This window comes from Malus domestica, chromosome 03 (genome assembly GCF_042453785.1).
Source record: "Malus domestica chromosome 03, GDT2T_hap1".
Taxonomy (NCBI): domain Eukaryota; kingdom Viridiplantae; phylum Streptophyta; class Magnoliopsida; order Rosales; family Rosaceae; genus Malus; species Malus domestica.
In genome coordinates, this window is record NC_091663.1 from 23900462 (window position 1) to 23927073 (window position 26612).

At 38.3% G+C, this 26612-nt stretch overlaps 2 protein-coding genes across 5 annotated transcripts in view; both read left to right on the forward strand.

Moving 5' to 3' along the window:
• The window catches only part of LOC139194080 (copper-transporting ATPase HMA4-like), a 60050-nt gene that overhangs the window by 27837 nt on the left and 5601 nt on the right, over window positions 1–26612 (forward strand). The window lies entirely within an intron of this gene.
• LOC139194081 (uncharacterized) lies at window positions 14752–24888 on the forward strand. Of its 4 annotated transcripts, none has more exons than XR_011578794.1 (8): window positions 14752–15292; window positions 15397–15511; window positions 15687–15775; window positions 23568–23642; window positions 23750–23821; window positions 24002–24101; window positions 24207–24268; window positions 24403–24888. XR_011578794.1 is itself a non-coding variant. In XM_070818352.1 (8 exons), exons 5-8 carry the CDS (start codon window positions 23806–23808, stop codon window positions 24649–24651), a joined length of 411 nt encoding a protein of 136 aa, XP_070674453.1. In that variant the 5' UTR covers window positions 15103–15292; window positions 15397–15511; window positions 15687–15775; window positions 23568–23642; window positions 23750–23805; the 3' UTR covers window positions 24652–24888. The 4 variants fall into 4 exon arrangements, 1 of the variants encoding a protein (XP_070674453.1); XR_011578796.1 differs by having other exon boundaries at window positions 24207–24264; window positions 24403–24510; XM_070818352.1 differs by having other exon boundaries at window positions 15103–15292; window positions 24002–24085.

A 26612-nucleotide genomic window follows, 5' to 3' on the forward strand; every position in this document is an offset into this window, starting at 1 on the left:
CTCGCTCCAATTGCAGTATGTTGGATTCCTTGAATTCCTTTTTTTGGGTTTTCTCTCTCATTTTTGCGTTTGTTTGGAGTGTGATCTGGGTTTTCTCTGCATTGCTTAAATTTTGCATTTTTTTTTTGGATTTCAATTAAGAAATGAATAAATTTGGGGGTTTCTGATTTTATATTTTGTTTATATGCTGGAATTACAGGATAAGGAGTTGGACCCTGAATCTAACAACTTTCCAACTTTCTAGGTATTTATATTTTTGGATATTGGAAATTGTATTTTCTTTAGTTTGTGTCACGCCCCGATCCCAACATACGTCCAGAATCGACACATAACGACACCAATACCCATATATCTAACATACCCCGCCTCCAGGATATGTACAAAGCACAACTCAAGAAACGAATTGCATAGTAGTTTTTCGTATACTTTATGGCTGCATCTAAACTCCTCGTTAGACTGCCTACGTACCCTCATTAGGGATCAAGCCATTCGTAGTTCGTCATTTCACTACACTCGAATATTCATCAATTAAATTGGTATGTCCCAACAATAAATCACAATGCATAACATGCAACATTACAAGGGATAAACGACGGAGCATAATCATATTCACTAGTCATAAAGTTCAACGAGTCTAATCATAATTACCATAACCAACATCATTCCATAATCACATCCATCAATAACACATACAACACGTCAAAATGCAGGCTAAAGCACCACAGCTCGGCCAAAGACTACATCTCTGAAAAAGGGAATTTTGGACCACCCAACGGAACCAAGGCACCAAAGGGAATTCTGGACCATTACTCAACGGAATCCAATCAGTATACGATTTCGGACCATCACTCAATGGAATCGCGAAGTATAAGGGATTTTGGACCATCACTCAATGGAATCCAATCAGAACTCAGTTCCGGACTACTCAACAGAACTGAACGGAAGTCCAGGAAGCAAAACAACGGCTTGAAAGAACAAGACATGATTCAAGTTACTCAATTCACAAAGACTCAACGAAACGAAACAATATCAAGCAACAAATCCCATCATAATGGGTTGTCGGTCCATTACTAGACCTCACATCTCCCAAACAATTCAATATGCATTTCACTACATCATACCAATCACTATGCTTCCAACATTATATCTCAATCCATAGCTTGTAACATATCAAGGAATCACGAAGCACAATATTAATATTTAATCACGTTAATCAATCAGTGAGATAGCATATCATTTCACGAATTTAATTAAGGAACTCTACATAATTCCCTACTTGAGCTATGGATAATAACATGGTAATTCTAATTTGTATTCACAAGATCCATCGTGGGTAATTCCCATTCACACGAATCTAGGATTCTAAGATAACCTTATGGAAATGAGCAAGAGCAAGGATTCTGGACTACCTAACGGAATCAAAATATCAAACGGTTTCTCATAATTTGCCCAGACCTGTCGCATGTGAAATAAGTGCCTACATCATAGAAATGGTGCTATCAAACCAACACACAACTTACCTCCTACCTCCACACTTATGATTTACAACATGAGCACATACACCATCCATTTCTGTATTTCTCATCTAGGTTCCAAAGCATTGTTTCGAATTATTACTACAAGCATCCATCACCTCGATCAACTCCTATTCTCAAGTATATGCAATTACTAAATGCATCACTTCCGACTCTAGTCTTAATTAGACTACTTGGAACTGCTAATTCACACTATGAGATCCAAGTACTATTTTGGTTAACTTGAATTAACATGATCAAAATAAATGTAACATTTGAATGAAAACACTTAGAGAAAATAAGTGAAGATGTTATTTACAAATATAGATGTACCTGCATATAAAAGCCTTGGCTATATATATATATCCAGGGATATAAGTAAGTTCCTTTGAATATGCATACATAGACATATGTATACGGTAGATAAGGAAACAAATTCATCCCTTCATTAATTTATACATACATATAAGGATTCGTTCAACTTCAAACATAAGCAGAAAGGTCTAATAATGCTAAACCAATGAGATGGAATCAATATGCTCATCAACAATGGCTATTCACTGTCATCACGAGGATAAAATTTGGACCAGTCTGACTAAAAGTATACTAATAGCTCTAGCAAAATTGTACCAAATATGAAGAGAAACAATTTCACATTATGAGACAATATAGTTGTCGATTCCCCATCATCAACATTACATTAATGCATTCACCAACTTTAAAGCAACAAATGCAACATGATAAATGGGTAATTTTCAAATAAGACAACACATACATAATGTTAACCATCAGCATTTCATAAATCAGATGTCACACACCGGGAAATTCGACTTTTTCCAAAAATTCTTAAATTTTACAGAAATAAAGATCTCAACAAGTAGAGTAAACTTTATACATGTGGCCAAGTCCAATTTGGCCGGGAAGGCCCTCAAATTGGCTCGCACCCAATGAAACCATAAGGTGGGAGTTCTTTAATTCGGCTTCCTTGGTGTTCCAACACCCCAACCACCAGTTGGATCTTATTCCTGGGTCCAAGGGAAGTTGATTAAGGGTAATGGTGAATGGTGATACTCTCTGGAATGACAATTCGTCGTCGAGAACCCCCGGGTTCTCCTATGGAGTTCTACATGAAATAGACCTTAAAAAATCTTGATTTTCCTTGAGGATGGAAGGAGGAAGGTAGTTGAACAGGTTGCAGGTAAAGGAGATAGAAAAGTCAGTTGAGAAATGGTAGATGTTGGCCTGAAGTTGGCCGGTTGTGAAAGAAATGGCTACTGTGGCACACGGGTACAAGAAATGGGGGGGGAAAGAAAGAAGATGTCCACCTTTCAATTTTTTTTTTCTCCTCCTCCCATAAAAGGATTCGTACCCCCCCCCCCTCTTTTTTTTTTACTCCTAATAACCGGTTCCCTTAACCCACTTATACTTTTGGGCCTTTTTACTCTCAAGTGGGCATTAAATAATTTCCACAACCAAAAATTTCACAATTTCAAACGTCTGTAATTACACCGTTAAAATTCGGATTCGCAAACGGCTTTCGCTTCTGCGTTCGTGGGTTCGAGACCTATTTAAAAACACTAGTTAAAACTTCGAAAAGTCAACGAAATATAAAGATTGATTTCGAATTTTCAAACTCGATAACTATTCAATTTAATTCCCAAAATTTACGAAATTAAAATTAAGTAATAAAAGTAACGTAAACGTGAAATACGAACTTAAATTACGAGATACATAATGAATAGTGAAATTCCGGGGACGGGATTTCACAGTTTGAGTTCTGGTTTTTAATATTTATATTTCTGTACAAATTTGATGCTATGAAAGGGTTTGATGATTTCTGATGATTTCAATGACAACTGTTTCTTTTCCAAAAGATGATTGGGAAGCAGTTGCTAAGTGACGATTGTCCGTATCCTTTTAGAAGCCTTCTTCACTTGCTATAATTTCTATGTTTTGGTTTGTTATGAAATGAATTCCCTTTTACCGTAAAAAGGAAAAATTAGTATCTGGTTCCTAGTTTTTACTGTTCATTGACTAAGACCTTATTAGTTCTTAAATTTTGATTCAAGTCCCTAGCATTAATATGATAATGAATTTACATGTTTATTATATAATTTTTTAATACAAAAATTAGTAATTAATTTAGGGTTTAATACTCACATCTCTATTAAACTTCTAATTAATTTTCAATTCAAACATTTCCAAAATAATAAAAAATTAAATTAAATTAAGTTTGTACCTATTAGTTTTTTTTTATATATAAAAAGATTCTCAATTTTTTAATCTTAAATGTACCCATTCATATAATTTTTCAATTTTTTTAATCTTAAATGTACCCATTCTCAAATATATCAATTTATTATATGTAAAATGTATCCTTTTTTTAATATAAAATCCATTCAAATTTTTTAATCCATGTTTAAACTTATATGGTGATGCGAAAATTATCTTAACATACAAATTTAACTCTCTTTTGACAATTGTAGTACAAGTATAAGTAGGAATCGTTCTGGACCGGGGATTAGGAGGGCTTGCTAATAACCTCGTAACTGACTCAAAAACATAAAACTAAACTTAAAAATACTTAACAAGACTCACAAGACTTAAAGCAAACTTTAAAATACTCAAAACAGCTTAAAACAACTAAATAAACTTAAACTAGACACTAGGAATGACTTTGGACGAAAATTGACTTTTACTTGAATCAAAACATTTAAAAACACAAATTAAAACAGATTCTAACTAATTAGACACTCTAAAGTAAAGGGGGAGTGAGTTTTGGACGAAGTTGAAACAAACAAACAAGTATGAAAAACTAGACAGATTGTAAAACAAATTTGAGAAATAAGCTGATGGATGAGATAGCTAGAGGCTTTTTCTCCACACGTGACATGTATGCAAATACTTAATTTCCAGTTACTACTTCATTGAATTATGAATAACAATGCTCCAAATTAACCGTGACATCACTAATTAACTCTCAGATTTTCCTTGTTTTATTGGATTGGATGACATCATTCGACAACCCAAAACATTCTTCAAAAGTTCCCTACATGACATCATAATAGAGATACAATCAAAGATCATTACGTTTAATGAAAATCATAAGCATTGACAAAGCACTTGCAACTATGACATCATGTCACTCATGCTAGGAATTGAACTTAACGCGATCGTTTATAAGCGACCTTCACTACATGTGAATATAAGTTTGTAACGATTATGTGAAACTTCCTTATATTCTATCAACGGATTTATGCATGCTAATTAAGTGTCGACCCTTAATTAACAAATACAAATAAGTTATCAATCAAATAGTTAAGCCAATTGCATTCACGATTCAAGAATTCATAACTGGAATTTATCAAATTATATTGCACACATAATCATGGCTTTGAAATCACCCCTAGCCAAGAAGGGTTTAGCCACTCATATTCACAACAAAACAAAAGAAAATGAATTTAAACATTGGAAACAAAAGAAAGAAAACACCTAAACGCTCCAAATATCCAAGTTGGATAGCAAGCACGTCCAAGCACTTTCCTTCCCTTCCTTTGCTACGGCACAAGGTGTTGGTGAGTGTTTGAATGTTTGTTTGTATAGAGGAATGGATGTGTTTGGATTGATATCTCTCCTTTTGATGAAGGGTGGATGAATGTATTTATAGGCTAGGAAATAGGATGTAGTGGGTGGTGGTAATGAGTGGATGTAGTGGTAGGTGAATGTGTTGGGTGGTTGTAATGAGTGGATATGTTGGGTGAAAGAGTGGATGTAGTGGTAGGTGAATGTGTTGGGTGGTTGTAATGAGTGGATGTGTTGGGTGAAATGAGTGTATGTAGTGGTAGGTGAATGTGTTGGGTGAAATGAGTGGATGTAGTGGTAGGTGAATGTGTTGGGTGGTTGTAATAAGTGGATGTGTTGGGTGAAATGAGTGTATGTAGTGGTAGGTGAATGTGTTGGGTGAAATGAGTGTGCTAAAATGGTTATTTATAGGGAGAGAATGATGCACAAACTTCAAATTTCGTCCATTCCTTTTGCTCCAAGCATAAGCTATCCATTTCATGCCCAAAAATGCTCCAAAATGCACTTCTTTGCCACATTAACCCTTTGGACCTACAAACACACGAAAATAGCTTAAAATACATAATTAACTAAGAAATAACAACATAAATGCATGAGAACAAGCTAACTCAGTCGCATAAATATGCTCCTATCAAATTCCCCCACACTTAGCTTTTGCTAGTCCTCAAGCAAAACAAAACAAACGAAACAAACAAAACACAACCTAGACCTTCCAACATTTGCCTCAGGGATTTTTAATGAAGCATGACATGTTAAAAATCATCATTCCCACAGCTTTTGGTCATCTTTACACTTGGGTACATACTTAATCACAGTCACCACTTACTAGTTCACAATTAACCAATTAAAACGATGTTTTGAATGTAGTAACATGCCTTAGAGAATTTGCTCAATTTCTTACAAGATACTTTCTATTTTCACACACATTTTCTGACTACACACCCTACACTAGTATATGTGAGAAGATTAATGTAAACACGAAAGACTAGGACTCACATATGTTATAACAAAGAAAGCAATTTTCTGGAGTTATTAAGCATGTTTAGATATGATCTCATGAATGGAATGCTACTACTTAGATACGAGAACCAGTGACACCATATGCTCATACCAATTTCGAACTCCACAAATTGAAACACACAACACTCAAGATTGAAGTCAAGGGTTGTAACAGGGCTTGGGGGTAATGGCTAATAAAGAAAGGATAGGAATAAAAAACGTTCTTAAAGCGATAGCAAGCAAATAAATGAAATAGACACTTGGAATTCACTTTAGAGTGCATAATCAACTTTTAAATACAAAGGGAAGATTTATGCAACATTTAGGGCCGAATTCAATGTTTTGGACCCTTTTTTAACAAACTTTTTTTTTCCACTCTTTTTTTTTTCTTTTCTACCCGTGCCTTATTAAGGACTTTGGCACACACACACACAATAATCACTTCCCCCACACTTGCTTTCTGCAATGCATTGATAAAAAATAAAAATAAAAAATTCTTTTTAAGTCATGCTTTACTATGCTTCAAGAACAAGGGTATGGATGGTCCTAAAATTAGGCTAGGTAAGGATAATGTGGATTAACAAAGAACATAGGCTTAACAATGCTCAACGGGGTTAAACTTAAACACATAAAGAAATAGGGGCATGGCAATTTGACTTTGGTGGTCACTACACAACTTCATCTTGAATATGTGTTATGCAAATCAATAGCATGCTTTGAATGAAATAGGAATGAGTTCTAGCATTTGGAACTAAATGATGAAACACCTTCTAAGTAGCAACCAAGCAAAGAATAATGAGATCATGCAAGGACTTTAGAAAACAATGATGCACAGATTATTAACTCTCCAAATAAACGTTTAGGCTCAAGTCTCACACGGTTATAGCGTTCATTTGAGTTCCTTCCTTCAAGCATGTTACAAAAACTGATTTTTCCTTTATGATTGCATGTGAATTCATAAATTATAACCACAACCAAGCATACACCAAAGAGTAAATCAAATTTTTATCCATGTGTATAATTCTCTTTAACAGTCATGTAATTAAAAATCAAATCCTCATCATTGTGTTGGAAGGTACCCTACGACACAAATAAACACACAAAAACAACTCTTTTTCGGTTTTTCAAAACAATTTTTCAAAATTTTATGAGATTTTCGGATTTTTATATCAAAACACACTAAACACTCCAAAACAGCTTAAAAACACTTAAAAAACAGCAAGGAACAACACTAGAAGTAATGGGTGATAAACTCCTATGAATTTCATGCAAAATAATAGTTACCCCCCCCCCCACACTTAAATCAAACATTGTCTTCAATGTTTTAAGTATAAACTCACACAAAAACAAGCAAACAAACAAACAACGAATAAACATGACAAGTATAGCAAAGTAAAAACCAGACAGAGTCGAGCTTAAGAACGCAAATCTGGTTTTGGAGATAGATGATCTTGTTGACTTTCCACAGCGTTGATCTTGAAATGGTTCTGAGCGAGGAATATTAGAGTTCCTTGGTTGTGCAGTCTGCATTCTTCTCTGCTTGTTTCTTCTGCACGGCAGGTAGGCACGAGGTAGAGTTGATGGTCTGTTTCTTTGTTCAATCTTTCCAAGTGCCCACCTCTTGCTTTCTTTCTTCTTGTCCCTAGTTGAGGATGAATTGGCAAATTGTCTTCACATGCTTCGAGGTATCATTTTCACTTCCCTTATCTGTTCCCCAGATAGATGTGGTAGACGAAGATGAAGCATAAAATGATGAAGATGAGTACTCGAGAGCAAGGCTGGGTAAGCAATCAGGAAGGGGTTCCAGGCAGTCGGTTCTAGAAGATTGATACCAAGTGCTGGCTGATTGCTCTCTTTCTCCTTGTCCCAAAACAACGACAAGGAGAAGGACATGGAGAAAGCATGATATGAGATACTCTTGCTTTCAACCTTCATGATATGAAATACTTTTGCTTTGGATGAGTTGATTGCAGAGGTACCCTAAGGAATAAGGAACACTAAGTGACTCGAGAGGGTTTGTTAAAAAGGCATTCTCAGATAAGAAGGGTTATGTATGTCTGCATTGCAAAGGAGGGTGAAGGTCGACATTTATATGAATTAATAACCGGTATTATTCTTTCACTCTTGTCGGCAACCGTTGGATGATTGAATAGTAATTTTTCACGTGCTTTCTACGTCACCAGAAATCTTCGATAGATTGCCTGTAATTTTTGCAAGATTGAGTGTGCATGTGACAGGCGCTGACACGTCTGTAAAAGCAAGTGCCTCTTTGATATCTAGAATCGACGCTTCGATAAACTGCCCGTGATTTCTACAAAGCTGACTCTACATGTGACAGATGCTGACACATTTGGAAAAGCAGATGCCTCTCCGATATCTGAGCTTGCCTCTTCGATCTCTGAAATCCCGTCGAGTGCAGAGGTTGCATGCGACAAGTGCGGACAAATTTGGAAAAGAAGATTGGCCGTGGTTTCTGAGCAAGCCCAGCTTTTGAGAAAGCTAGCGCCTCTTCGATTTTTGAGTTGGCCTCTTCGATTTCTGAGCTCGCCTCTTCGATCTCTGAAATCCCGTCGAGTGCTGATTTTTATAGAGGTACGCAGGACGTTCAAAGCACACTTGAATTTCTGCTTGTAGAAACTCCCTTCTTGCACTTCTACGATCTTGACTTATCCGACCTCTTCTTTCTTTAACACCTCTGAAAATGTCTAGCCCCTCTGACCGTCGTTTTGATTTGAACCTTGGTGAAGAGGCAGTCTCGCCTTCTCCAGACAACATATGGCGCCCATCCTTCATATCCCCTACTAGTCCTCTTAATGTTGGGGATTCAGTGATGAAAAATGATATGACTGCTGCGGTGGTTGCCCGGAACCTTGTCACTCCCAAAGATAACAGACTTCTTTCCAAACGATCTGATGAGTTGGTTGTTAAGGATTCTCTGGCTCTCAGTGTGCAGTGTGCAGGTTCTGTGTCCAATATGGCCCAACGTCTATTTGCTTGAACCCGTCAAGTTGAATCATTGGCGGCTGAAGTGATGAGTCTCAAACAGGAGATTAGAGGGCTCAAGCATAAGAATAAACAGTTGCACAAGCTTGCACATAACTATGCTACAAACATGAAGAGGAAGATTGACCAGATGCAGGAATCTGATGGTCAGATTTTACTTGATCATTAGAGGTTTGTGGGTTTGTTCCAACAGCATTTGCCTTCGTTTTCTGGGGCTATACCACGTAGTGAAGCTTCAAATGATCAACTTCTGATACGTCCTTCTTCTGTGGCTCCACCGACTGCTGATGCTCCACCGACTACTGAGATTTCTCCTAAGCAGCCTTTGTGAAGGCTTCCTCTTGTATTTTCTACTTAATGTTCCTTTCTTTTTTTATGAAAATGAATGTAAAAATACCTTGCATAACTGTCAGTGTTTCAAAAATAAACCCACACCAAAAACAATTAAACAAGCAACAAATAAAAATGACAATCATGGCAAAATAAAACTACAGAAAAGGGAAGGTTTTTAGGAATGCAAAACCAATCGTGGAGCAATTCAAAAATCTTCCTTATTTGAGTATATGGGTTGCCTCCCAAGAAGCGCTTGCTTTAACGTCTTCCAGCCGGACGATACCTCCATTTAAGCTTAAATAGGGCCCACGACATGGAGGGGTATGTCCTCTACGGCATGCTCCTCAAAATACTCATACATTGGCTCTATGAATGGAAGGGGATAGTAATCCTTCCCAATTGGGGCGTTGAGCATCCTTAAGTCAATGTAATCATTCCCACCAGCTTGGATTCGATTGGGGACCTGCATCATACAAGGTAACAACCTATTAGTTGAAATGGGAATCGAAATTGGAATAGGTGGTTTACCAATGTGTTGCAATGAAGTGGCAGCACTGTCAACAGATTTTCCAAATGTGCTTTCGGCCAGATTATGCATTTGAAGGTTAATGGTGTGTTCTTTGTGCTCCACTCCAATTTCCTCTTCATTGGCGGTTGGAAATTCATCCTTCTTGGTTGGTGCTGAAGGTTCTTGTCCTATGTTTTCAACTACATCAATGGCAAAACAAGAACGAACATCAGTAAGATTCACATTAGATTCAGGAATTTTAAAGTGAATCATATCACCACCAAATGCCATTGTTAATGCTCCCTTGGCCACATCAATCTTAGTTTGAGCTGTTTTCATGAAAGGTCGTCCAAGTAATATTGATGGTGGTGGAGGGTGGGCTGCATCCTCCATGTCAAGCACATAGAAATCTGCAGGAAAAATCAAATGGTCTACCTGCACCAAAACATTTTCCAAAACTCCTTTCGGGTAGGCATTAGATCGATTGGCTAGTTGAATAACAACACCATCATGTTTAAGCTCACTTAGATTCATAGATGCATAAACAGAATATGGCATGACATTAATTGATGCACATAGATCTAGCATAGCATGTTCAAACCTCGTATTTCCAATAACACAAGGGATAATGAAACTACCTGGATCTTTGCATTTGGGTGGCAGCTTCCTTTGCAACATTGCAGAGACATTCTCATTCTCATTCACATGTACCACCTCTTTCTCCCAAATTCGGTTCCTTATTGTGCAAAGCTTCTTTAAAAACGTAGCGTACTTCGGGATTTGTTTAATGGCATCTAAGAGTGGAATATTGACTTGTACTTTTCTGAATGTTTCAAGGATGTCTTTTTCACTTTCTTCATTCTGTGTTTGCATGAATCTGCGAGGGAAAGGTGCATTTGGTGAAATAACGTTAGAATTAACCGAATTGGAACCTTTCTTACCTGTGGTAGACAAATTGGATGGATTAGGGAGTGTAGGAGTGCACGGCAAGGTTGTTTCCTTCCTTGTCGTGGGTGTGTGTTGGACATCTTCCTCTTATTGCAGCTTCTCGTCCTCCGTTTGGGCAAATTTTGATGGTTGGGGGTTCGTTCCAACTTCTTTTCCACTTTTCAAGGTAATGGCCTTTACGGATTCAAAGCCTCCCTTTGGATTCACATCCATCGAACTAGGTAACTTACCTGGCTCTTTACTAAATTGGCCCATGAACTCAGCCATTTGTCCCATATGTCTCTTCAATTCAGTTACCTCTCGAGCTTGATTTTGCACTTCCTTGGCGTAATTGTGCATATCTTTGGCTTGATTTTCCTGACCCTTCGCCAACGTAGTTAGTAACTGAATAACTTGAGCATTATCAAAAGACGAACTTGAGTTATTTTGGGCAGGTTGTGTTTGGGGTTGTGCGGGTGCATACAGCCTTTGATAGAATCCCAGAGGTTGCTGTCTGAATGCACTTTGTTGTTGGGTTTGTTGGGGCTCCCTCCATTTGAAATTTGGATGATCTCTCCAACCTGGATTGTATGTATTCGAGAATGGATCATTCCTTGGTTGGTTTTGACTCCCAAAACCCATGGCATTGGTAGATTCCCACCATCCGTTCTCGATCAATTGAGGGCACTTATCCGTGAGATGTCCATTCATTGAGCACACGCCACAAGCAGCTACACTTTGTTCTTTTGGTTTTTCAACCACCTATGAAAGAAGAGTAGTCAGATTAGCCATTTGATTTTGAAGTTTGGAAATAGCACTTACCTCATTAACTTGTTGATTTTCAACCACCTTCATATTGTTGAGCATTCAATGCTCGATTAGCAATTAAGGTCTTGGCAATCATGGGTGTTGTGTCCACCAAAGCTCCTCCCGCTGAGGCGTCCAGCATTTGGCGTTCAATTGGTAGAAGCCCTTCATATAAATATTGAAGAAGAAGCTCCTCCTTCATCTGGTGCTGTGGACATGAAGCAACAAGGGTTTTAAAACGCTCATAGTAAGTGGGAGAGGATTCACCTTGGTTTTGTTGAATGCCACTAATCCTTTTGCGTAGTAGAATGACTCGAGAAGTTAGGAAAAACTTCTCCAAAAATGCCCGTTTCATACTCTCCCATGATGTGACAGTTCCGGGGGCTAGCTCATACAACCAATCTTTAGCCTTTTCCAAGAGAGAAAAGGGAAAAGCCTTCATTTTCAGAATGCTCCCATCAACATTCACAGGGGTCATGCTCGAACAAACAACCTCGAACTCCTTCAAATGTTTATTAGGATCTTCCATGGACAACCCATGGAACTTAGGAATATGGTGCAATAAACTGGACTTTAATTCGAACTCGTCGGTCTTGTTTTGGGCCGCCCTTGGATATTGAATGCATAAAGGCAGAGCATTGTCCAATCCCGAAACGGAAAGCTCCTTGATTGTTCGATTGTCTACTGCCATATCTTGAACTTCTTCAAAAGTCCTTGCCATGGCCTCTTCTTGCTCTTCTACTTTGTCTTCTTCAGGATCTGGTGCAGGTTGAGATAATTGGGGTTCTTGTTGATTCCTTGCTCGTCTCAAAGTTCGTTCAAAATCGTCGTCAAAGTCAAAGATGTGCTTATGAACAGGTTGAGAACTTCGAGTCATAAACCACCTAAAACAAGAAAACAAGTAAAATTAGCAACTAGGAACAAAAACACATGAAAATAAACAAAAAGAAATAATAAGGGATTAGCAAAGTTGCTATTCCCCGGCAACGGCGCCAAAAACTTGATGCGAAAATTATCTTAACACACAAATTTAACCCTCTTTTGACAATTGTAGTACAAGTATAAGTAGGGATCGTTCTGGACCGGGGATTAGGAGGGCTTGCTAATAACCTCGTAACTGACTCAAAAACATAAAACTAAACTTAAAAATACTTAACAAGACTCACAAGACTTAAAGCAAACTTTAAAATACTCAAAACAACTTAAAACAACTAAATAAACTTAAACTAGACACTAGGAATGACTTTGGACGAAAATTGACTTTTACTTGAATCAAAACATTTAAAAACACAAATTAAAACAGATTCTAACTAATTAGACACTCTAAAGTAAAGGGGGAGTGAGTTTTGGACGAAGTTGAAACAAACAAACAAGTATGAAAAACTAGACAGATTGTAAAACAAATTTGAGAAATAAGATGATGGATGAGATAGCTAGAGGCTTTTTCTCCACACGTGACATGTATGCAAATACTTAATTTCCAGTTACTACTTCATTGAATTATGAATAACAATGCTCCAAATTAACCGTGACATCACTAATTAACTCTTAGATTTTCCTTGTTTTATTGGATTGGATGACATCATTCGACAACCCAAAACATTCTTCAAAAGTTCCCTACATGACATCATAATAGAGATACAATCAAAGATCATTACATTTAATGAAAATCATAAGCATTGACAAAGCACTTGCAACTATGACATCATGTCACTCATGCTAGGAATTGAACTTAACGCAATCGTTTATAAGCGACCTTCACTACATGTGAATATAAGTTTGTAACAATTAATTGAAACTTCCTTATATTCTAGCAACGGATTTATGCATGCCAATTAAGTGTCGACCCTTAATTAACAAATACAAATAAGTTATCAATCAAATAGTTAAGCCAATTGCATTCACGATTCAAGAGTTCATAATTGGAATTTATCAAATTATATTGCACACATAATCATGGCTTTGAAATCACCCCTAGCCAAGAGGGGTTTAGCCACTCATATTCATAACAAAACAAAAGAAAATGAATTTAAACATTGGAAACAAAAGAAAGAAAACACCTAAACGTTCCAAATATCCAAGTTGGACAGCAAGCACATCTAAGCACTTTCCTTCCCTTCCTTTGCTACGGCACAAGGTGTTGGTGAGTGTTTGAAGGTTTGTTTGTATGGAGGAATGGATATGAAGATGAATGGATGTGTTTGGATTGATATCTCTCCCTTTGATGAAGGGTGGATGAATGTATTTATAGGCTAGGAAGAGGATGTAGTGGGTGGTGGTAATGAGTGGATGTAGTGGTAGGTGAATGTTGGGTGGTTGTAATGAGTGGATGTGTTGGGTGAAATGAGTGGATGTAGTGGTAGGTGAATGTGTTGGGTGAAATGAGTGAATGTAGTGGTAGGTGAATGGGTTGGGTGAAATGAGTGTGCTAAAATGGTTATTTATAGGGAGAGAATGATGCACAAACTTCAAATTTCGTCCATTCCTTTTGCTCCAAGCATAAGCTATCCATTCCATGCCAAAAAATGCTCCAAAATGCATTTCTTTGCCACATTAACCCTTTGGACCTATAAACACACGAAAATAGCTTAAAATACATAATTAGCTAAGAAATAACAACATAAATGCATGAGAACAAGCTAACTCAATCGCATAAATATGCTCCTATCATATGGGTACATTCTTTTTCGTTGATTTGAGAATGTATCCATGTTTTGGTACAATAACTTTTTTTGTTAATTTTGGTTAATGTACCCATACATATATGTATATATATACACATATACACACAATATAATAGAGAGTATAATTTATATTTTATTATTTTTAATCCCATAAATTATGGGTTTTATTTAAAATCGCATTAATATAAACAATTACAAATTTCAATTTTTAATTTTTAATTAAAAAAATATAGTAACTTACATTATTACATTAATGTCAGGGACCTCAATAAAAAACTAAAAACTAACAAAGTTTCAATCAAAAGAATATTGATAGTTAGGGACCGCATCCAAAGTGTCCCAAGAAAAAAAAAGGTACAATGTTATCAAATTCAATTTTTGTAATCATTCGAATGCTGGGAATGTTGGGGTTTCTTACGGTTAAATCTTTGCATGAATTTTTTTTTTCTTTCTAGTTTTCTGATTTTCCGTTTTGTCTTTTTTTTCTTTCTCAATTATACCAAGATATACACATAAATGATTCAAAAGTTGGGTGTACCAAGAGAAAAAAAATGTTGGATTGTCTGCAAGGCGTTGAACCAAAGAGAGGAATATAATATGTAAATATAATTGGTTATTCAAATACGAACTTCTTTGCTTGATTGCTATATAAATGATCAAACTTAAACAAGTTATTGTATTCGCATGTTGTAATTTTTTTTAATTCGAATGTCTAATATTAAAATGTTTTTATGTTTTAACCAATTAAAACAAGTCAATTTGCTATACACAAGCTCTACAAATCAGTCTTCCTTTCTTTTCTAACCCAGCGTCCTTTCATTTCATCTTCGTTCTGGAGCCCTCTCTGTTTTCCACATCTCCTCTTGCACTACCTAAAGCCGAAACCAAACCCAGCTATGCAGGAATCAAATCGCAGGTCTCTGACACCCACAAAGGTCAAACGTGGAAAAAAAATTCCCCTATGTCCTGTCATTCTCATTTTCAGAAGATATGCAGACGGTTCCATGTCTAATGTCTTTGTGGGTTTTCAATGGTGCAGATCTCGATTAACAAGGATGAACAGAAACGGATATAACAGTGAGACCAAATATAAGATCCAACGGAAAAAAAAATAGCGGCGGAGAAGCCGAGGCCTACGGATTCAAAAGGAAAAGGTATGAGCCCTGGTTCTGCACTAATATTGACTTGGATTAGATGAATTTTATAGTCTTTGCATCCGTGAATAAAGTCTGTGATCTCATTCGCTGATCCCTTGATCTTGAATTTGTCTAATATGCTCATGGATGTGCGCTGTTTGTTTTCATGTACAAATTGGTGAATGTTGAACAGAATGCCTACATGTTGGATCTGTGATTTGGGCTTGAACAAAAGTACCTCTGTGCTGCCTGGATCCTCCACCCCAAAACTTAGAATGAAAGGTTAGCAATAGCCTTTTTTTTACTTACTTTCAAAATTATTTTGTAAGTAATTTTTGTATCTGTGAATCGCTTGATTCATTGTTGTAATTTTATATATAACATTATCGCAAGGCTCTTGATATCATTAATTGTTGGTTTTGGTACTTGACAATGGAAACCCCATCAGATTTTGTTTGCATTGATTTGGGTATTTTTACAGGAACAAATGTTTATTTTTGGTTGTATTTAGATAAGAATTACTAATTTATTTATGACATTCAAACTTTCAGAGATTTCGATCTATATTTGTTGGTTTTGTGATTCGTGGTTGTATTTTGATTTTTGGATCTTGACACAAGATGTTGTAGATGTCAAGAGGGTAGGAGATAGAATCATGACAATCAAAATTGTAATAGGACAAAGAACTTATCAATGTGATTAGTGCGTACGCACCTCAAGTAGGGTTGGATATGAGTTCGAAGGAGAAATTTTGGGAAGACTTTGGAGACTTGGTGCAAGGAATTGCTCAGACGGAGAAGTTATTTAGAGGAGGAGATTTAAATGGACACGTGAGCAGGGAGACAGGCAACTATGGAGGTTTTCATGGTGGCCATGGTTTTGGGGAGAGAAACGAGGATGGAGAAGCTATCTTGGATTTTGCAATGGCATATGATCTCTTCTTAGCCAACACCTTCTTTAAGAAGAGAGAAGAACATGTGATGACCTACAAGAGTGGGTCGTCAAAAACACAAATAGATTTTCTTCTAATGAGGAAAGGGGATCGTATAACTTGTAAGGATTGCAAAGTTATACCAGGAGAGAGCGTGGCTAATCAACATCGCTTGTTGGTGATGGATGTACATATCAAAAGAGTGAGACAAAAGAACAAGACTTGGAAGTGCCCAAGGACTAGATGATGGAATCTAAAAGAAGAAAAACAAGCCATTTTCAAAGAGAAAGTAATCACCCAGTGTGTGTGGGATAGAGAGGGGGAAGCTAGCCAAATGTGGGATTCCATGGCTAGTTGTATCCGAAAAGTAGCAAAAGAGGTATTAGGAGAGTCCAAGGGCTTTGCCCCACACCAAAAGGAATCTTGGTGGTGGAATGAGGAGGTACAAACAAAGATGAAGGCTAAGAAGGAATGTTGTAAAGCCTTATACAAGAATAGAACCGATGAAAATGGTGAAAGGTATAGAAAAGCGAAGCAAGAGGCGAAGAAAGCAGTGAGAGAAGCTAAGTTAGCGGCTTACGACGATATGTATAAACGACTAGATTCCAAAGAAGGAGACTTGGATATCTATAAACTAGCTAGAGCAAGGGAAAAGAAGACAAGGGACCTAAACCAAGTGAGGTGCATCAAGGATGAGGATGGAAAGGTTCTTGCTACAGAGAACGCGGTTAAAGACAGATGGAGAGGTTATTTTCATAATCTTTTCAATGAAGGACATGAAAGGAGTGCTTCTTTAGGGGAGTTGAGTAACTCAGAAGAGTGTAGAAACTACTCTTTTTATCGTCGAATCCGGAAGGAAGAAGTGGTTGTAGCTTTGAAGAAGATGAAGCATAGAAAAGCAATAGGCCCAGACGATATACCAATCGAAGTGTGGAAAGTTTTGGGAGAGACATGTATAACATGACTCACTGACCTTTTCAATAGGATTTTGAAAACGAAGAAGATGCCAAATGAGTGGCGAACAAGCACTTTGGTGCCTATCTACAAGAATAAGGGCGACGTACAAAATTGCATGAACTATAGGGGTATTAAGCTAATGAGTCATACAATGAAGCTCTAGGAGAGAGTCATTGAGCATAGATTGAGGCAAGAGACACGGGTTTCGGACAACCAATTCGGGTTCATGCCAGAGCGCTCAATCATGGAGGCAATCTATCTCTTACGAAGATTGATGGAAATATATAGAGATGGGAAAAAGGATTTACACATGGTCTTTATAGATTTGGAAAAAGCGTATGATAGGGTCTCAAGAGACATTCTTTGGAGGATTTTAGAGAAGAAAGAAGTACGAGTAGCATATATCCAAGCTATAAAGGATATGTATGAAGGAGCAAAGACTGCCGTAAGAACTCATGAAGGACAAACCGAAAGCTTTCCTATAACTGTAGGATTACATCAAGGCTCATCCTTAAGTCCTTACCTTTTTGCGTTGGTAATGGATGAGTTAACAGGACATATTCAAGATGATATTCCTTGGTGTATGCTTTTCGAAGACGATATAGTGTTGATAGATGAAACTTAGGAAGGGGTAAATGCAAAGCTTAACCTTTGGAGAGAAGTGTTGGAATCTAAAGGTCTTCGCCTAAGCCGATCAAAGACGGAATATATGGAGTGCAAGTTCAGTGCAAATGGAGGCCAAAACGAGTTAGGGGTGAGGATCGGAGATCAAGAAATACCAAAAAACGACCGTTTTCGTTACCTAGGATCTATCTTGCAAAAGAACGGAGAATTAGACGGAGATCTCAACCATAGAATACAAGCTGGATGGATGAAGTGGAAGAGTGCATCCGGCGTGTTATGTGATCGCCGTATACCACTGAAGCTCAAGGGAAAATTTTATAGGATGGCAATAAGGCCGGCGATGCTGTATGGCACAGAATGTTGGGCGGTGAAGCATCAGCATGTACACAAAATGGGTGTAGCGGAGATGAGGATGCTTCGTTGGATGTGTGGGCACACGAGAAAGGATAAGATTAGGAATGAGGATATCCGGGGTAAAGTAGGAGTAGCCGAAATTGAAGGAAAGATGAGAGAAAATCGGTTACGGTGGTTTGGACATGTGCAAAGAAGGCCTACTGACGCTCCGATTAGAAGATGCGACTATGGGACAGAGGTTCAGGGCCGAAGGGGTAGAGGAAGACCTAGGAAAACTTTGGAAGAGACTCTAAGAAAAGACTTAGAGTACTTGGATCTAACGAATGACATGACACAGGACCGAGCACAATGACGCTCTAAGATTCATATAGCCGATCCCACTCAGTGACTTGGATTTTCCAAGTCTCCAACCGAGAAGTTTTCCTCACTCGGAAAATTAAGGGAACACTACCTCAACCTACATGCTCCACTCACAAAGCTTCAACATACAAGCTTCAACAAAAGAAAATTCAAAGAACTTAGCGAATAAGGCTTTGGTATATTTAACACAATACGTTGAAATGAAGGAAAGCTTATTTATTGATATCCCCGATAAGTTACAAATATGTACATATACATGAGTCAAAATAAACAAACAAGAGGGAGCCTTCACAAAGGTTGCTTAGGAGAAGTCTCAGCAGTCGGTAGAGCCCCAGAAAGAGAAGGCACCGGAGGGGGATCATTCGGAGCCTCAGTACTGGACAGAACCCTAGAAGGAGGAGGCATCAGAGGTTGATCATTTGGAGCTTCATTACGCGGTACAGCCCCAGAAGACGAAGGCAATAAATGCCTTTGGAACAAACCCACAAATCTCTGATGATCAAGTAAAACCTGACCATCAGATTCCTTCATCTGGTCAAGCTTCCTCTTCATGTTTGTAGCATAGTCATGTGCGAGCCGGTGCAACTGTTTATTCTCATGCTTGAGCCCTTTAAGCTCCTGTTTGAGACTCATCACTTCAGCCGCCAATGATTCAACTTGGCGGGTTCGAGCAAATAGGCGTTGGGCCATATTAGACACAGAACCTGCACACTGAACACTGAGAGCCAGAGAATCCTTAACAGCTAACTCATCAGGCCGTTTGGAAAGTAGTCTGTTATCCTTGGGAGTGAGAAGGTTCCTGGCCACCACCGCAGCGGTCATATCATTCTTCATCACGGAATCCCCAACGGTAAGAGGACCAATATGGGAGACGAATGATGGGCGCCATATGTTGTCTGGAGAAGGCGGGGCTGCCTCTTCAACAAGGTTCAAGTCAAAACGACAGTCGGAGGGGCCAGACATTTTCAAAGGTGTTGAAGAGAGAAGAGGTCGGACAAATCAAGATCTTAGAAGTGCAAGAATGGAGCTTCTACTGGTGGAGATTCAAGTGTGCTTTGGAACTTAATGCCAGCCCCTATAAAAATCTGCACTCGACGGAGCTTCAGAAATCGAAGAGGCGCCTGCTCAGAAATCGAAGAGGCGTTTGCTTTCTCAAAAGCTGGGCTGCTCAAAGACCACGAAGGCTGATCTCAGAAATCGAAGAGGCTCTTGCTTTCTCAAAAGCTGGGCTGCTTAGATACCACGAGGGCCGATCTCAGAAATCAAAGAGGCACCTACTTTTCCAGTCTTGTCAGCACCTGTCACACGCACACTCAGCTTTGCGAAAATTATGGGCATTATGTCGAAGCCTTCTGGTGAAGTAGAAAGCACATGAATCTTACTGTTCAATCACTCACTTCCCACACGCAACAGTAGCTCATGGGTACCACAGATAACTTTGCCAAAGTTCTCTGCCAAAGTTGAGACACGTGAAGCTTGCAGCTCCCACTACATCGCTCTGACCAAGAAGGGTAAAAGAATAGCAAAGAAACAACACTAACAAAGTTTAGACACATAAATTTTGAAGGTCTAGCCACCATATTATTACCCACAAGGGTAAAGGAACAGTACCACCGCTGGATAATTGGAAAGTCCCTGTGTGTCAACCTCTGTGCTTCGTGGCAAGGTAGACTAGCATACATGCCCAACCTTTACTCACATTCGAGAAAACACTCCCAACAAGATTGCTTGCTCTAAAATCGAAGAGGCACCGTCCTCCGAATCTCGAGAGCCAGACTCCCAACATGACTACTTTCTCAAAAATCGAAGAGAGGGTAAATGAACAGTACCATTGCTGGATAATTGGAAAGTCCCTGTGTGTCAACCTCTGTGCTTCGTGGCAAGGTAGACTAGCAAACAGGCCCAACCTTTACTCACACTCGAGAAAACACTCCCAACAAGATTGCTTGCTCCAAAATCGAAGAAGCACCGCCCTCCGAATCTCAAAAGCCAGACTCGCAACATGATTACTTTCTTAAAAATCGAAGAGACACCGCTCTCCGAATCTCGAGAGCCAGACCCCCAACATGATGGCTTTCTCAAAAATCGAAGAGGCATCGTTCTCTGAATCTCGAGAGTCAGATCCCCAATAGGATTGCTTGTTCGAAAACTGAAGAGGCACCACTTTCCCAACTTCAAGAGCCGGATCTCCTTGGATAAAGCTTGTCTGTAATCTTCACACGCAACATCAGCTTTCTAGATACCACAGACCACTTTTTCAAAGTGCTCTGACAGAGTTAAAACATGTGAAGCTGGCAGCTCCCACTACCGTGCTATGATCAAGCAGGGTAAAGGAATAGTACTTGTTGTTAGGGAGACTCCTATATATGTCGACCTCCATCCCCAACGGACAGGCAGACCTGCAAAAATGCTCAACCCTTCCTCATATCTGAGAGGGCACTCCCAACGAAACCTTTCGAAATATTCAGCTTTCTTTCCCCCCGATAATACCTCTGCAAACAAGCTATACTAGAGCAAGAATATCTCATATCATCAGGGTTAAAAGCAAGAGTATCCCATATCATGCTTTTTCCCTGTCTTTTCCTTTGGCCTTGTTCTTACATGCAAGACAAGGAGAGAGAGCAATCAGTCAGCACTTGGAATCAAGCTTCCAGCCAGGAACTGACTGCCTGGAACCCCTTACCTGATTACTTACTTGGCATTGCTCTCGAGTACTCATCTTCAACATCTTATGCTTCCAGGGAAGATACCGCATCTGCCTGAGGAACAGATAGGGCAAGTGAGAAGCATACAAGGAAGCATGTGGAGACAAGCGTAACAACATACGTGCCGATACATCCACTACTCTGTCAAAAGCAAAAGTATCCCATATCAACAGGGTCGAACGTACTCTAGATTTGATGGACTTGTTTTGACCCTCAAATTCTTCAATCGGCCTTATACTCTGGAGGAAACCAGAAAACCCTCCAGCTCAGTTCAAGAATAGGCCTGTGGAAAGTTACTTCTTCAAAAACAAAAGTATCCCATATCATCTCTTCTCATTTTTCTTCTCTTTATCCTTCATGCTACCTGCAAAATAGGGAGAATGTGAACAATCAGCCGGAGTTCTGATTGCTTACCTTGTCTGTCACCTCTTTCAGCAAATCCCCTAGCTCGGCGACTTGGGGGACTCCTACTACATGGTTTGTATCGCGCTTGACCAAGCCTGAAACTACAAGTAAGCTTCAAGTGAAATTGATACATTACCTTGTGCATCTCCACAAGTTAAAGATACCACCCCTGGATGGAGGAAGAGTACTTCCAGAGAATATGCCACATCTACCTATGAGACAGATAAGGCAAGTCAAGACGATACCACACTCCGATACTTAGAAGTTTCGTGATTACGAGATCATTCTCCCACAATATTTCCTAATGTCATTTGTACTAAATCATTCACTTGTACTCACTAAAGGAGAGCTTGAACCTATGTACTTGTGTAAACCCTTCACAATTAATGAGAACTCCTCTATTCCGTGGACGTAGCTAATCTGGGTGAACCACGTACATCTTGTGTTTGCTTTCCTATCTCTATCCATTTATATACTTATCCACACTAATGACCGGAGCAATCTAGCGAAGATCACAAAAAGCGACCGTTTTCGCTACCTAGGATCTATCTTGCAAGAGAACGGAGAATTAGATGGAGATCTCAACCATAGAATACAAGCTGGATGGATGAAGTGTAAGAGTGCATCCGGCGTGTTGTGTGACCGTCGTAGGCCACTGAAGCTCAAGGGAAAATTTTATAGGATGACAATAAGACCAGCGATGTTGTATGACACAGAATGTTGGGCGGTGAAGCATCAACACGTACACAAAATGGGTGTAGCGGAGATGAGGATGCTTTGTAGGATGTGTGGGCACACGAGAAAGGATAAGATTGGGAATGAGGATATCCGAGGTAAAGTAGGAGTAGCCGAAATTCAAGGAAAGATGAGAGAAAATCGGTTCCGGTGATTTGGACATGTGCAAAGAAGGCCTATTGACGCTCCGGTTCGAAGATGTGACTACGGGACAGAGGTTCAGGGCCGAAGGGGTAGAGGAAGACCTAGGAAAATTTTGGAAGAGACTCTAAGAAAAGACTTAGAGTACTTGGATCTAACGGAGGACATGACACAAAACCGAGCGCAATGGCGTTCTAGGATTCATATAGCCGACCCCACTTAGTGGGAAAAAGCTTTGTTGTTGTTGTTGTTGTTGTTGTTGTTGAGAAGTACACAGAAAATGCAGTATTTAACAAAAAGACGTATGAATATGATACATGTATAACAAAGGTGTGCATTATGGATAGTACAAACATTGCATGGCTTTAACATGTGTTTGCAATTTCATGGTGTGGTTAGATTTCTGTTCCATATTAATTTCATATTTCATATCACATTATGCTTAAAGAATGTTGTGTTAATTAAAATAAGAGAAAACATTTAGAGCTCTAGCGGTTCTGATGATGGTGTTCTGGATGTTCCAGTGGATGTTGAGGAGTTTTAAGTAAAAGAAAAGCCTTATGTGGAAGAGTTAGAATGTAATTGCTATACATGGAAGACTTGGAATGTAATTACTAGGACAGAATTACAAACAATTTTGTAGTACACCTAGAAGACGAGTTTTCATTCCTTTGTGGCTCTTCGTTATTGGTATATAAATTTTAACTATTTTTTTTTCCCTCACCCAATTCACCTCTCCCAGACCTTGCGTAAAGCGGGAGCCTTGTGCACTGGGTACGACGACCCAATTTATTATGTTCAGTTCTGGCATTCCCCTCAAAACTTCGTTTATGTATCATTTTTCTCTTTTTTCTGTGTTCAGCTCACATACCTTACGTATATATTAAAGACTACGATACAGTCAGAGAATCACAGCCTGCATCGCTTGCTTCCTCAGGTGCGTACTTCTATTTTGAGAGTAAATTCAAAACTCTTATTTGCTTTCACTATGTAATTGTTATCACTAACTATTATATTTTCTGTCTTATTGTATTTCCCATGTAGAGAGCTAGAACTAGAAGGACAGTAAAATGCTCGAATAATGGAACATAATTGAGATTATGCCCGAGATATTTGGTAATCTTTCTGCTTTCCCAAAACCAAATCACAATTTGTTTTAACACAAGAAAGATGCTCTGTTAATCCAGGGATATGGCACCCTCTTTGTTTTTTGGATTGGATTTGGTGCATTATCGAATAAATTATTTATTTTTTTGAGAGAATTATCAAATAAGTGCTTATGTATGCTGTCTGCAGATGTTACAGTAACAATTGCAAATACAAGTTCAGAGGAAGATCATATTCCTTTTGTGGTGCAGCTGGAGTTCGTTATCGTCTGCGGTATTCTTCAACTCAAGTTGTATGAAAATGCTTGGGTGCTTTTGAAATGTCGACAATAGAACCCTTTCCTTCTTTTAACTTGATTAATCTAATTTTTTTTTTCTATTAAATGATGGAGTAGCCGATCCTAGCCCATTTGAAACTCAAGAAGAGATTGAAATTGGGGAATGCTCACTGAGGCTGGTAAGGAATTGAAATTGGCAATTAGGAAGTGACAACTTTTATTTGATCTAAGTGCAGAGTCATTGGATGGAATTTTTGTTGCAGTATATAGTTAATAAGGTCAAGTGCTCATTGAGGCTTTCTTTTTACTGTAGGTAAGTCAAAGAAAGCTAAGAAATAAAAAAGGAAGGATGGTAATTCATTTGAAACTGGAGAAGAGATTGAAATTGGTGATGCTCACTGAGGTTGGCAAGGAATTGAAATTGGAAATTGTGAAGCGACAACTTTTGTTTGATGTGAGTGTTGAGTCATTGGATTGCAAGTGCTCATTGAGGCTTTCTTTTTTAGTGTGGGTCAGTCAAAGAACGCTAAGACAAAGAAAAAGAAGGATGGTAATTCATTAAAGTTTGTAAGAGTTACTTTTCACTAACAGATTGTCTTGCATCACCTCCTTTTATACTTATGCTACAAGGATTCAGGACTCAATCTTGGATATATGTGCAAGTGCATTTAAGCCACATCACCATCATTCTCAAATTCATATGAAAAACTCATGTAAATTGTATATAGCTTGGACTTAGAAATCCGCCCTTTTGGATGTACATAGGATGCAAATTGAAAGATTTATTTTACCATGTGAATTTACCTAATAGTTTTACCACAAGATGCTGGGTCGATTGTCTCAAAAAATTCTTTCAATAACTGCTGGTAAAACTCAAGAGTCATCCAAAAGTTCATGGTCACCATCAGCTTGTGCACCAGTTTCGGATTGTGTCTCCTATCAGAATGAGGAATAATAAAGAAAACTTTTAATTAAAATATTTTCTTTGATCAAATATTAAGCATACGCCTAAGTAAAAATGATTTCTGTTACATTTAGGGTAAAAATATTATATTTTCAGCTTATACTAGCTATGGCCAGTGCATGATTATATTTTAGCTTATATTAACTACGATTACTGTATGGTTACCATTTTCAGCTTACACTAGTTAAAATTATACATATACTAAAACTCAGTTGGGCTGACACTATTTTTCACTGTTTGTGAACAGTTAAATGGCGGTAATGCCCTTATTTGCTTCTCTGTTTTCCGTTTCTGTACAGCGAAGTGGCGGATTTATCCTTGCTGCACGCGTCTCTCATTCAAAAAATCAGATCGCTCATCGCTGCTTCTCCAAACCTATGCTTTGACTACAACTTCTAGATTTTTCCTTTTGTGTAGATTGAATATCATGATTTGGATATGAACTCAACGGTCCAGGCCGGGTACCAGTTCCTCATTTATTAAAGAAAAATAAAGGGATGTTGGGGAAGCCGCGGGATCTTGATTCAAGAAAAATAAAAGAACGCGCGGGGTGGGAAATTTAGGCGGGAAGGTAGACGCCATTATTTACAACGTGTTATTTGGTACCCAAATATATAGAAAATTTACTTTACGATATAACACGAAGTCTTAAAAGAGAAGGATAGTGCGTTGTATAAATTGTCAAATACGAGACACAACGCTTAAGCCGTAAATATTTTTATTTAACAACTTGCATAAAAGAGATGTCGGGAATGCGACATTATGCGCAAGTATTACAACATGAATTTTATGAATATCATGAATAATATCATTTAAGGCATGCCCGTCTGTACACCGTATATTTCATGTATTGTCTTATATACTTTCTCATTCTTAAATCAGTTGTGATTATGTGTAGTTCATGTTTCTAGGTGTAAAATTGTTCATACAATCTCACTCTAATTGGTAAGCCAAAAAGAAATTTTTTAACATTTTCAATCCTAATTATCCCCATTTCAGCCAATGCATATTTTTTCCACCTAAAAGTCTTTGATGCATGTCTTTTTTTTTGAAGTATTGAAACATTAAGGGTAATCATACAAAATGGTCCTTGAGATTTACTTGATCAATAGAAATGGTCCATTAGATTTCAAATCAATAGAAATGGTCCATGAGATTGTTCACCATCTATGATTTTGGTCATTCTGTTAAAAACTCCCTTAAGTGTCCCGGAACTCTTGGCCGGAAGTTTGGGGAATTTTCAAAGCTTCGTAACTCAATCGTTTCTTAACCAAATTTGACCCATAATATATCAAAATGAAGATAGGAAAATGTAGAACAAGATTATACCTATTTGCAAGCCCAATGATACCCGAAGATGGCCAGAAAATAGCGTCAAAGGTGACTGGTACGGGGGAAAATTGGAAAACTCGCCGGAAACTGGGTAAACTTTAAACGTTCATAACTTATTCAATACTCAACGAAATTAAGTGATTCAAAAACGAAAATCATACTTCTCGACGAGACGAAGAGAATGGTATATTTATTTACTGCTAACTCGAAAGTGGCTAACTCAAAAA